General features: G+C 40.4%; 1 protein-coding gene across 1 annotated transcript in view; it reads right to left on the bottom strand.

Moving 5' to 3' along the window:
• Window positions 1-1,516: 1,516 nt before the first annotated feature.
• LMNTD1 (lamin tail domain containing 1) overlaps window positions 1,517-13,935 on the bottom strand; it is a 28,004-nt gene continuing 15,585 nt past the window's right edge. Inside the window, exon 6 of the mRNA XM_010575461.1 lies at window positions 1,517-1,551. Coding sequence (XP_010573763.1) covers window positions 1,517-1,551 — 35 coding nt within the window. The remainder of the gene's footprint in view (window positions 1,552-13,935) is intronic.

Below are 13,935 nucleotides of genomic sequence, written 5' to 3'. Positions count from 1 at the left end.
TTGTAGCGTTCGGAGGTGCTCTAGAGCACAGAGTCAGCGTGCCACGGTCTGAAATACACTGCCCACGAGAAGAGACTGCAGCAACCAGAAAGCATCACGTGGCAAGGGAAGTCAGTGTGTTGTATATCTGAGTGGTCATTGTGGCAATTGCTTGGGACTATGGAGGAGAAAGGTTGTACAGTAGCAGACTTTCTTAACTGCTTTCAAATTTTTAAGCCACCACTGCCAAAATTTACCCAAACTTTTCCCAAATTTTCAGTAATAAAGCCTGAGATCAAGATATTTTCCTTAGAGGGAACATGGTCAATAGAAGCATGCCTTGACAAATGGTGCTGCATGCCTTTGCTTCTCCTTTAACCAATGCTATAGTCAAGGCCACTGTTTGGTTAGTTTACAGGGGTTTTTTATATATATTGAACATAAGGCAGAATCCATACATGACAGAAGCAGCAGCTTTTTTCAGAGGTTGGAGCTGCTGAATTGAGAGTCCAGAGCCAGACTCCCAGCTGGCACCCAACATACGTTGAAGTCAGTCCATTTTCAGATGAGAAACACAGCCTTGGGTTTTGCTTCCTTTAGGAAAGAAGAGGGGAGAGGAACTATGTCTTGTTTTTACCACTACAAAGCATTAGCTGTTGAAAATGAAGTTAAACTATCTGTAGGCTGTATGACTTTATATGAAGTATTAATGTAACTTACTATCTGTTGAGCACAGGTACTTACAAGGGGAGACATGGAGGGCCGTGCTTCCCCAGAAAACATAATTCTACTCTTTCCCCAGGCTTTGCAGGAAAAGCACAAAATGGGCATCAAGAGATCTAAGGTCTAGTTAAGGTGATGGCGCACACCATTGGGAAGGGTTACTTCTGCTGTGTCTGATAGTGCATCGCTCACTCACCTCATAAAATGTGTGAGGAAATTGTTTGTGAATGTATATAGTACACTGAGGTTGTCGCATACGATGTGATGTATGTATCTGCTGCTGCCTGATCAGCTGGTCTGCTGCAGCCAACTTTAAATATGAGAAATCAGATTTGGACTGAATGAAACTGAACTTACATGATTTCTGATGCACTGTTTGTGCCTTTGCTCTGGGCTTTTCTTTATCCTATTTTGACAATTGCACCTTCACACTGCCAGATGCAGAGCAGGGTTTACTACACATGAATGCCCACAGAAGTGAGGAGTGAGAGGAGATGAGGTGAAGGTACCTTCTCAAGCTCCCCACAACCCTCCAGACTAGAGCTCAGATCGTATCCAACTTGCCACCTCTATTTCTGTCCAGTCCCCAGCACTTTATGTTGCCAGTTCCAGCCCCCCCGTAACACCTCAGTTCAGTACTGCTTGGGGGACTGGAAAAGGCCCCAGTAATGATTTACAGGGGACGGGGACAAGGCAGGGTCAGGGAGTCTCTGTCTAAATTACCCTGAGTTTGAATGGCTGCCCTACAGACCGCAGTATTGCCTAGGCTCCCTAAAGCTTCATCACTGCTCACAACTTTTTATTAAGGGTTCAATCACAGCTTGAAACTCACATGAACAATCTGGCTCCCTAGAGGATAAAGAATAAAAGGGGCAAGCTCACAGACTACCTATAAATCATACATGGTAATGTACCAGTGCATTTGTACTGAGTGCATTTGTAATATTCTCTTAATAACAAACATTGCAAACTCATCTGTGTGACTGACATATTTGTGAAAATTAGGGCCTGTTCTGAAATCAGCCAAGGCCAAAGTTTATTGGATAATTCACTCAAAACAAATAACTCACCCAGCACTATGAAAATGTGATGTAACATGCTTATTTGGTGACCTCTGTGAATGATTAGTTGCTCTTAACCCCACTCTTACTGAGACATTGTTTACCCTCAATAAAATTACTACACAGCTGGCATTATTTGTTATCTCTTTTGACACTCTCAGCAGAGGCATTTACAAAAGAAAGGGCACAGAGACTAAAGTATCATGAACAGTTTTCAGCACACTTGCAAGACGATGAGAGGAAACTCCTTCTGCCATTTCCCAGGCTCCCTCTGTTTTGTGGATAAAGGTTAGTCCCAAGGAAGATCAGATTGGAAACTCTGAGAAGCCCTGGGTTTCGCATGTACTGAAGCTGAACGAATTTTGCAAATTAGAAAGGCAAACCCCCATGATTAAAACAGTTGATGATATTGCACCACCAAAAGAATTTAGTTCATTTATTTTGAATTGTAAGTTTAGGTTTATGTATTTGTAATAACACTTCATAGAGGGCCATTAAATGTTCTGTAGCAGTATGTTGTGAAAGCAATGAAATGACAGGAGATCTGACCACAGCACTCTGAATGCATTACTGACTGCCTTTCCAGATGGAAAGTATTGGGTCTGCAGAAGAGCTAACTGAGAATGATCAAGATTTTACTGTGGCTAGATGAACTCTGTTTAGATTATAAGAGTCAGTGTGTGTAAACAATAAAACAAACAAACAAAAAACATTAAGTGAGAAAAATTAAAGAATACAAAATTAAGTGTTGTCAATTAAAAAAAAAAATCAATTCTTCTCAAGACCAGCTCTCAGGCTCTGTTCCTGTGCACATACAGAGAGCATACTACATGTCCTTTATGCTCCCCACCTGGTGTCATGACAGGCTCGCTCTGGTTTGCTGCCTGCACTTCACTCTTCTTGCAGTTCCACAGACTAAAGAAACAGCTGCTCACAATTTAGTTAATCATCATTAGCCAGCACAAGCACCTCCCCACAGTCACTAGGCCAGTGATGCAAAGTTGCAGGCTTATAAAGCACCTCCTGCCCCATATGTCATTTTGAACATGCCACGCATGTACTGATCTTGTACAGCTCTGCAAGAAGTGTTTCCAAAGCTGAGATAGATTGGACCTATCTTTCCAAAATGTAATTAATAATTAAAGAAATGGAAGACACTACCCACTGTCTAGTTTCTACCTTGCAGCCGTTTGATACGTTATGTTCAGCATACACTGTGAAATGAATGGTCCAGCACACACTAAAACAGCTGCAAGGAAGGCAAATGACAACACAGCACCCTTAAAACCTAATGTCAGCTAATGAAATAAAACTATCTGCATAATGTATTTACCTGCCAGCTGTTTCACAGGCTGCAGTTCAGCTACTTTAGGATAAATGGAAAGCAAAAATAAAGTTGAGTTATGATGGAAGAAGACATTAATGTCATCCTATTGCAAATGTCTGCTCAAGTCAGAAAAGGCTGCAGATAAAGAACAGATGAACACAAATCCCATGTTTTGAAAGTCAAAAGAGCCATGAAAAATAATACACTTTCTGTTGCTTGAGTCATAGCGATCCCCTTTGAGGGACTATGGAAAGTAAACTAACAAAGCTTTCAGCAATTAATTTACCAAATCACCATAAAGATAGAGTGGCTCAATGATTTCAGAGGATTCCTATGTCTTTATCATTAGCCAGCACAGTGACCACTCAGTGGCTGCCAGTGACAATGCAATGCAACTTGCATCATCACTTTTCTGGGACCACACAGGATTTCCAACACTCACACAGGTATTGGCCTTGTTCATCTCTGCATAAACCATTTTCAAAGCCAATGCTGGTGAGAAATGTGATGTAAATCAAAATATTTTGAAGGCAGAGACTACGACAAAGAGTTGGAAGAGACAAAGATCCACACTTGGGAAGGAGTCAGTAACTGCCCATAGGAGGATGGAAGGATGGAGTAGTTGGATAAAGAGGTGGTAAGAAACAAGGAAAGGGAGCTAACTGGGGAATCCAGGAGAGAAGCCAGCTAGCAGAGGTAGGAAGTGTCTGGTTAAAATACTGGAAGACATACCTGGAGGATACAGGGCCTTGCTAGCAAAAGCTTGGGCCAGGCATAAACCACGCAATGCATCAAGAGCAGAACAAGACAGGGTGGAAGGCAAAGCTGTAACTTCTCGGGGATCTAAACTGAGGTTGCACAGGGGGTTTTTCAAAAGTACAGCCATTTTGTAAGGTTTTGGGAATGCATTTTCTCTCAGCAAGGTTACAAAGTAGGCTTCTACAGTGCCCCGAGATTCACAGGAACCCCTGTTGTCTTTCTAAGCTTTATTACATCTGTTGTCTTTCTAATAGCTGTGATATAAATAGTATGGGATTCTAGTTTGCTTTCAGAGCTCTATCTAAAGAAAATGTGCAGTGACACATGGACATGTACCAACTCTCTGGGATTACACACAGTAATATCAACCTACAGATTGGGCAATAAATTTTTAAAACTCATATCAAGTCCATGGGGGAGTTCACTGTGTGTTACAGTGTCTCCTGGATGGAGCATGCAGCAAAATTGTGATTCACCAAGTATCTTGTTTAACAGAAAAAGAGGCAGACTAAAAGAAAACAGGGCACTCTCCATCCACCATGTGTTGCCTGTGCAATCTTGTGACTGTGCGGTTATTCCAGAATGGAGTCATGTCTGCACTTCTGTTGTTTGGCACTTGCACCTTGTACTCCTGCAAAATGAAGTGCTTGGGGCCCAAACCCGTGGGCAAACATGGCTGGTGCGTGTGATATGATATTGGATGTAAGAACTGGTAGCTGGATACAGGGGAGGCCCCTGCACCTGTCTCACTGTGCACACACCCCCTTTCATGCAAGAGTACAATGTCACCCTGCAAGCATATTTGCTAGTGACTTTTTAGTACACTTATTTTCTAAGGTATTAAAATACCGTAATGAACAAATCCAGCTTTCTCCTGTCTCCCATCAGAACACTTTAGATGAAGCCTGAAATTCACTTCCAAGGGGAATAACTGTATTCTTTTAGTAAGATTTAAAAAACACTAAATAGCCACTAGGTTCACCTTTTCCTTATTTCTATCAAGTCCTGTATACAAGCCAGGGGACCTGTTTACAGCTTGTCTGATCTCTCCTGAAGTCAGAGTGCAGTTGGTGCACAAACATCGCCTGGGACACCATCAGTTCTGTGCTGCTGTTTCTAACCACCATGTAAGGAGGCTGATGGGCAGCTATATCATAACCAGGTCGGATGTGCTGCCTGTAGCTGTAACATATATACATAGGATTAAGAATGAAATTGAGCCTTCCCCATGCTATCAGCTTGTTTTTCAGAACTACTTTTTTCCTCAACTTATACTTAAGCTTTTTCTGAAACAATCTCCTTCATTAAAGGGTAAGACAGAATATGGAGTGACCTTGCCCTACATTACTTAAATGGGATACATCTGGATAGAGGATTTCCACACCATGAAAACTGTAAACTGTAGGGAATATGGGGATCAGAGATAAGGTGCAGATTTAATTTCCTTGTTTCGAAATACCCTGGTTTATCCTACAGCCTCCAAAGAAGCGTCAGGTGGGTGTGAAGAACTGAATGGGATAACATTATACCAAGCCTATCTTCACAGATCTTTAGAAATGCCTGGGTCTATTTTGGGGTGCTTGACACTCACTTAGCTTGTAAAAGAAGCAATATCACTAGCCTTGGAGACTAAACTTCATAATTTCATAAATCCACAACACAGGGTAAGTAGTAGAAAGAGTGCTTTTATGCTACCCATCTAATTTGTCTTAAAACTGTCCCACAGGCTTGCTTCTTTTCTATGCCCATGCCATCTCTGTCTTTGCTATTGAGATTGCTACCAGCAGCACATAAAGCAGTGGCTTGTCTGCTAGAGACTAAACTGAGACCTACGAACATGTCCCACACAGGTTGCTATCTGCTTGTGACAACAACCGGGTCATAACAATCCACACTGCTGACACACAGGTAGGAGAGCCTTTGCAATTAAATCCCAGTCATTAGCATCCTCACTGCTGGAGCTGTTTAATCTCAGCACCAAGCATGACTGCAAAGGTACTCGGAGTGCAGTGGAAGAAAATGAGAAAACAAAAGGGTACCAGGAGAGACTGCCTGCTGCATCTTCTCTCTAACAGTAATCTAGAGTGGCACTTGTTCCTGGGCTATTCCAGATGACCTGAAATGCAGTGAGGAGGATATCAACATTAATTTTGCACTAGTATTCTGACAATTGACTGTGTGCCTGCACACAGCATATTTGGACTGTTTCTATTTCATTGTTTAAAAAATACCTTGGAACGTAACAATAGCTATTGTAGAAGAACCAAACTGAAAGGCAAAAGGATTGCTTATCAACCACAGGACCTTGCTGATCTGAAATCTGGATTTTAAATGTATATACACCGGTTCACTAGGCCTCCTCATGAGCGGAGAAAGGGCCAAGCCAGGCGGCATCTCCTTCTGCCCTAACTTCTGCAGTCCGCACGCATGCTCACAGGTAAGCCAGCCCCTTTTCCCATCCTCTGGTTCCCACTGAGCCCCACAGAACAGTTTGAAAGGCAGCCAGCCTCTCTATCCTGCTTGCTTTCACCCACGAAGCAGACACCTGCACTGGGATGGACAGCTACACTTCTGATCTGGCCCTATCAAGTAATCGAATTTCACTTCTCAAATATCCTAAGCTTTTCCAATGCTTATTTGGCATGGAAATGGTCCATTTTCCATCTAGAAAAAAAGGCGCTTTGGTCAATTAGCTTCAAGGGTAAACCCTCTTGATTATTGCAATCAGATTTTCCTTACATTAAATGCTACGAAAAACCCAATTCAAGAACAAGAGAAATCACTCAGGAAGTGCTTAGTAGCAAAGGTAAAGGAGAAAGGAATTAACATTTTTAGGAATGTGATAAGTACCAAGCAACGACTATTATATCTTGGTATGGTTTTGGGTTTGTTTTGAGCTTTTTTCTGCTTTGGAAACATGCAAACCAGATTAATGCCTCTTCTCCTGTCTTGAGAAGCTGAAAGTTTGAGGTCCAACAAGTTATTCCTTTTTAAGCCAACCAGATGCCTTACAAGTTGCCTTGTCTCCTTCCTCCTAACAGCTGGTGACTGGATACTATGCCTTGGGAAATCCCACTGTTCACTAGATATGCTTTTCCTCCTTCTAGAGAAAAGTAAATTTGTAGCACACATTAAGATGCGAACATCTCTCCAAGACGGGCTGAACGGGGGAGGCAGATGGGATCCTCACACGCATTTTTTCTAAGTGAATTTTTAAAGCCTACAGTCGTTGCAAGCTTCCTCACTCCATCCTAACGCAGTACTTCCATCTTGCCTCAGAAATGCCTCCTCCTGGAGTCAGAGGGGCCAGATGTTAGGCCTTTCCAACTCCATTTTTTGTTTGTCTACTAAGATAGCAAACCAAGGAAACCCATTTATTGTGTTGGCAAATACTGTCCACTGGGTACTAGAAGGAAGCTCACAGTTCCTCTCAACATCAGAGTACCACTCAGTACCAATCTGAGATGCATTTCATTGGGAAACCAGGACCTTAATGTCATTATTGAATTATCTGAGCTCAGTTCATACTCACAGATATTCCTCTACAATCAATATATAGTAGAGGACATGTTGTCTATAGGATACTTTATGAAGGTGTTTAATAAGGTGGTCCATATGGGAAAACTTACTAGTATAGTTATAACACTGAGGTCACAGGGATTTAACTGCCTCTATTGATACTCCATTCAAAATAAGAGGCTTTTTTTTTTTGTTTGGATGGTTTTTTTTGTTTAGAGTATGTAATTTTGAAAGCAAAACAGATTAAGCCAGAAAAAGGGCATTCTAGTTTGGAATAAGACTGTCCACATAGTATGCATTCAGTAATTTAATTTCACCTATTCCAGTTTCCCACACTGAAACTACCTTTATATGGGATCAAACCTTTTGTGCTTCTGAGTCACCAGTCTCCGGTGTCTCTCAGAATCTCCTGTCTACTATGTGGTTTCGTGACTGAGAAGTTAGGACTACATAAGCATTATGATCGTTTCTGTAAGAATATAAGACCATAGTGAGTCAAAAGACCTTACACCCAAATGTTGTCTTAATAATCATCATTGTTACAGCACTACAAATGCATATAGCATTTGGGAAAATCATTAACAACTGTCTGTAACAATCACTAGCAGTAAAATATATAAAATTATCTTTACTCAATAAGGCAATTAGCATGTGGGTTTGCTTGTGCATGAGAAGCCACACTGCAAAGCTACACTTGAGTTACTGCATCTTCACGGGTGCTGTACCCACCTCACTTTCAGAAGCAGCTGTGACACCAGGGTTTAACGAGTTGCTACAAGTCCACTACGTTTAGTGTCAAGCCAAACTTTTAACATACTGTAATCTGAAGTATTCTTTTAAATCTCTTTTGCTGAAAATAAAGCAAACATCCTTGTTTTCATTTGCCCTGAGAGAAGGCTGGGCACAGAGTTAGTTACTGCTGATAACATTACAGGTCACAGGATGAGCTGTTTTCTGAGCTGTGAAATTTTCACAGTGTGAACTGGCATCAAGCCCACAGTGCTAAGGGCTTCCTCCCCATAAAGCTGTAAAATGTCACATAGTTGTCTTTGGCTATTGCAATAGTTCCACTAAAACCTGACTATCATGTAGCAAACCTAGAGATTAGAAAGCAAGTTACTTGGTCATGGTTTTCTTGAGTGTTCAGGTCATTTTAATTCAGCAAGTTTCTCAGGAACTGTGGGATTCTTAATCAAAAAGCATTTAATCTAGTGTCACTGAGAAAAACACTAATTCATTGCACTTCTAAAGTGCCTCTCATCTAAAGATAGAAAAGCTTTTTTACAAATACTGCTGACTCACACTGCCCCAGGAGATACGTGTTATTACTATCATTTTACATAAGGCAAAACTGTAGCACTGATGTATTTATTTGTTTAAGTCTGTACCTGGGCAAAGAGCCCCACTTCATGTATACAGTGAGCAGATAGGCACAAGCAATAATCCTCCAGTTTCTTTTCTTCTTTATTTCTACCTGATGTAGATAGGCTGACTATTCTTTTTCTTCTTACTACTTATACATATATATGTATATAAGTGTATATATCACTTTGGAGAACACTAACCATTGTAAGTAGCATCAATAGATATTGCACAATTTAATAATCATGGCAATAATCATAAGTTGTATATACAAGTTGTCGGATGGACAAAATCTATCAATTCTTATAGCTTTTGTAACAGAACCTAAGAAGTAGAGATAGGAAATTAGAACGATATTTAACATGTCGCAAGACATTTCCAACACCTGCATATCTAATGATATTTTGTAGTATAAATACAAATATAGAGAAAATATTCTGCATTACAATGAATCGTGCAACGGATATTAAGTAAAATCAAACAACCAACTCCTGAGGAAGAGTCTAGAAATCAAGAAGTTTGAAAGAGGAACTTGCAACAACTCAAGTTTGAGGGTCTACATATATACATGTGAGGGCTTCATTACTGATCCCAGATTCTAGGTCTTTAGGTAGGGTAGTGGAAGCAACAGAGTTTTCCAATAGATTAAAAAATATATCTGGGTATGCACTTAAACCTTCTTTTTCCTAGAAGGAACAGTGTAAATAGATTCCAACTTAAAGCAAACCTAAGATGTAACATAAACTTCTCTAGACTTAGATGCGTGTAGCTGTGATCAAGTTGCAATGCCTGAATCCAGATGCTTTGTATTTGTGGTCTGGCATAGGTCTTTCTCAAGAATGAAGACTAAAAGAATTTCCAACAAAATAAAGAAAATCTTGTATTCTGAATTGTGGGGTTTTTTAAACTCTACTGTTCTTTTTGTTGTTTTTTTGTTTGTTTATTTCGAAAACTGTATTGTAGCAACTCTACTCACCCCTGCTGACTGAGTAGGCCCTCTTCTGCCTTCCCCACTCACGCAGCTGGGAACTGAAGGATTTTTCTTCTGGCTAGTTCCTGCATACAGAGTGCCTGTTGATGACAACACTCATTATTTCCACATACCTACTTTAAAAAGAAAGTAAATTTAGGAAACAAGCACGCTAGCAACAAAAACTCTGTTTCTTCTGACTTTATAGAAGATCATTTTTAATAAAAGCTACATTAGGATAAATATACAACCACATGCAAGGTCACTAGCTGTCACTAAGATACCTTTACTTTAAAGGATCAAACTCTCTCTTGCAGACTTTTGATTGAATTGTACTTCAGCAAGCATTGCTTGGCCAAAATCACTGTTGTGCTGGCTGTCCATGAACAACACGTGCTTAACCCTTAGCAGCCTCTGAATGCAGATCATGTAATTTTCCTCCTCACTGTCACTTTCCCTCTAGTTGATGCTCTCAGACTATCTGCCTCATACCATCTCCGCAAGTCTCACTGCAAAAATCACCATGTCTTTGGCTCCCTGTTTTCACTGCCTGCATTTCTCCATAAATTCCTAGCAGGGAGGGAAAAAGCTTTTTCACTCCTTGACCCTGGATTTCTATCAGTTCCTTGAGCTGTGTTCAAACCTAACCTCAGCCCTGGACATACTTTTACCATAGAATCAGCTTTTAAATGACTCCACATTTCTACTGACATGAACATCACCTTTAAGCAAGTTCACTTGGAGATTTCATAAGGTATTGTTATTACATGAGAGCGATTTTCAGAAGTGAATCTCTGGACTTCATTTTATCACTCCATTATATGACTCGGTCACAGACTCTATGCTGTAATGGGTGACAAGAAGATAAAGGGCCATCCTTAGTCATGGCTTCTTGAAGGTCAGGTTGTTCTGCCAAAATTATCCGGGAGAGAGTTGCTTTTTCACAGGCCAACCTGACACTTGCAACCAGTTTCCCCATAGCGATCAGCTTGCAAAAGAAGCAAAGGGCAATCAATGTACTTTTTGTTCAGACAGCTCTGCTGATATTTTCAGGGGACTTGTGCGCTTAGAAGTGTTCACATCTCAAAGGCACTGCAGCTCTCCAGATTTTCCTCTCAGTGGAAACCGGAGTCTGCAAGTGCCAAATGTGTTAGCACATCTCAGCATGGCGACGACATTTTGTCTGGTAAGTGATGCTAATGAACACCAAGCAAGTCAGCGCTACTGACTTTCTGAGGCAGTTCACAGGACAGCCTGCTACACACACCCTACTGTCACCTCTGGTCACCCACATCAAAAGTGGCAGAGGTATTTGGGTTTCCGAAAGTCTTAAGAAAGCCTCTTATTGAATGCCACCTCCTCTTTCTCTCAACAAAACCATGGATAAATCTTCGATTTGTTTTCAGTGACACTGAAGTATTCATAATGTAATTTATTTGACCATGATGGAAGGAGGTGAGTTGAAAGAGCTGTGCTTGTTTATATTATTTGAAGACGTTGGCAATAATCTTTAATTCCTTTCACAATTTCCATATTTGGCCACAGAGAATTATTATTTATCCCCTTGATTTTCCCAAGTTTTTCCCTCCTCCAAAATTCTAGGTCAGAATAACCTGTTGTTTTTTTTTCCTGGAGCACCGAAAATACACAAATGCACACTACGTCAGTGGTTTTTAAGAAGTAAACAACAAATAGATAAGGAAATAATTTTGACAGACTGGCATCCTGCCTGGCAGGTAAGGAAACACAGTGTCAGGTCATAAGATATCACAGCTGAGAAAACAGTGATAAAGAGACCAGAATTACTGTGTTTCTCATAAAATGATGGTACAGCATTTGGTACTTAATAAACAAAGCCAGGTATTTTGATAGCTTTCTGTCACCAGAAATCTCCTTTACTGGACCATCCTCTTCCTCAGCACCGCAGAACCTTAGAATTCCAGATAACTAATCTGCACCCAGTGAGAAACTGAAAAGTTATTTTAAGGTTTTAAAGGCTACAGAAGAACTTAAGCTGGCAGAGGGCACATAAATGCACTCAAAGGTGCAGACTACTGGAGCACTTGACTGTCAGCCAGAGTGAATGACACTGTGTTGAGCAAGCTGAGATGCTTCTCTTTGTGTCTTAGTAATGATAGGAACAGTTCATTGATCCACATTGGTCAGCCGATCTACTGGACAAAGCAGCTGACTTGGTTTCTTACCATGGACTATCACTGTAATACCTTGTTTGACCTCTTGATAATCAACAAGTGTATCTGTGTGTTTGTACATCATCATTTATAATGGCCAATGTTATTGCTTAGTCTTGCCTATAATACGTCAGTGTCCTAAGACAAAACAGATGAATCTGCAAACATGTCTCACTGCTAACTGGAAATTACATGGGCAGTCCTGTAGACCTTGGAAGTCCTTGGGACAAGTCATGAGAGCAAATGCATCATGATATGAGTGCATCTCGTCTCACTCAACTCTCAGTTTCTGGGACAAAACCCATGAGAACCAGTGGGAAGAAGAGAAAGCTAGCAGGCTTGATCCACTTGCTAGAGAAGATGGTGGTAGGAATTGGCTCCTCTGCACTGAAAATGTGCGCTAAATATGTTCCTTATCGGCAGGTTCAATTTGCCACTGAAAGCTTAATTAGCATTCCTCAGCAACCGGGAAACATTCTGATTGACAAAACTTGCTGGTTTTGGCCGAGGCTTCAAAGTGCTTGCTTCACAATACACTCCACGGTTATTTTTAAACTCCTTGCAAAATTCACAGCTGAGCGTTTTGGTTCAGAGTGAAATTTGACGACAACAAAAAAACCGCCGTCACCAGAGTGATGCATTTCTGAGAAAAATGGGAGGTCGGAGCTCAGCTCGATCTTTGTGACCTATTGCAGTAGCAGCTTTTCCCCTCTTATCTCTCAGTCTGAGAAGAAAATGGGGCTACCTGGGTGAAAAGGAAACCAAACAGACAGTTCAACAATTAATAAAAGAGACTCTAAATTAAAGATAGTAAGAAATGAAGTGAAACTATTTGTAGATAACTTGTGAGGTTGTCTGTTGTCAGCGCCAAGGAAAACTGCTCAGAAGAGCTTCGGGAGGGACTCAGAAGGCAAAGTGGACAAACAGTAAAGTGTCAGTTAAAATTTCATATGGATGGGTATGGGCTGAAAGGAACAGCCACCACACACCCTACTGTTGTCTTATCAACTGCAACGACTCAAGAGTAAAGCCACAAGAGTCACTGGAACTGGGTATTGAAAATCCTGTTCTGTAGCAGCTAGAAAGGTAAAATACTGAGCTGCTTGAGGAGAGGAGAGGCAAACAGTTCTCAAAACACCATCATGCCACTAAACACACTTTGTTCTGTACTGGAATATTGTGGACTGCTGCTATTAACGTCTCCCCAAAAGAGACTGAAAAGATAACGTTTGATTATTATAGAGGAGAGCTAGGAGCTAGAAAGGATACAACAGATGTATGAGAAACTAAATACTTTAAGCCAGTAAGCAAGTACCATCAAACAGTATCATCTGGAAGGCCCATCTCTTTGCAGTTTTGAGTGGGCCTTTGTACTTCTGAAATAAGAGCATATGCTAAACTGATTTTGAAAAGCAAAATTAAGTATCTAAGAGGAAAATGCAAAAATACTTTGAATCACTAATTTGATTCAAAGGCATTGACCTAACTTCCCTGTATTATGGCATTAGGAAAATAACTGTCTATATTTAAAGATAATAGTGATTAAAAGTGTGTTTGCAGGGGAAAGCAAAGAAGTTAACAATACTGATTTCTGTAAGTCTCTGATATTATGAAGCATTTATGAACAACCTGAAGAGTCTTTACTGAATAGGGAAGCTTTCTTGGACCAGGATCTAAGCAAGACTGCATTTATGCATATTACTGTGGACCCCAGTTGTTCATGTCAGTTATAAGCTTGCTAGTTAAAAATTTTTAAGCAAGGAAAGAAAAATAAAAAAGAAAAAAAGAAAGAAGTAATACATTTCAAAATCATCATTCCATCATGTATTTGAAAATCATCGTTCCACCACCATCAGTAATAATGTCTAGTGGCATATGTGCATAAATCTGCCTAAAGCACTTGTAATTTTTGCATTGTAATAAAATAAGAATAATGCTTACATCTCTCTCTACATTCATTTCTGGAAAAATCAGGCAGTAATATGTACTACACATGAATATTTATCAGACGAAAATAATGGTTATACCCATATTTAATTTTTA

The sequence above is a fragment of the Haliaeetus leucocephalus genome, unplaced genomic scaffold (assembly GCF_000737465.1).
Source record: "Haliaeetus leucocephalus isolate CR32 unplaced genomic scaffold, Haliaeetus_leucocephalus-4.0 Scaffold473, whole genome shotgun sequence".
In the NCBI taxonomy this organism is placed as follows: domain Eukaryota; kingdom Metazoa; phylum Chordata; class Aves; order Accipitriformes; family Accipitridae; genus Haliaeetus; species Haliaeetus leucocephalus.
The sequence above is the reverse complement of the archived record's forward strand: the minus strand, read 5'-3'. Positions and strand labels throughout refer to the sequence as shown.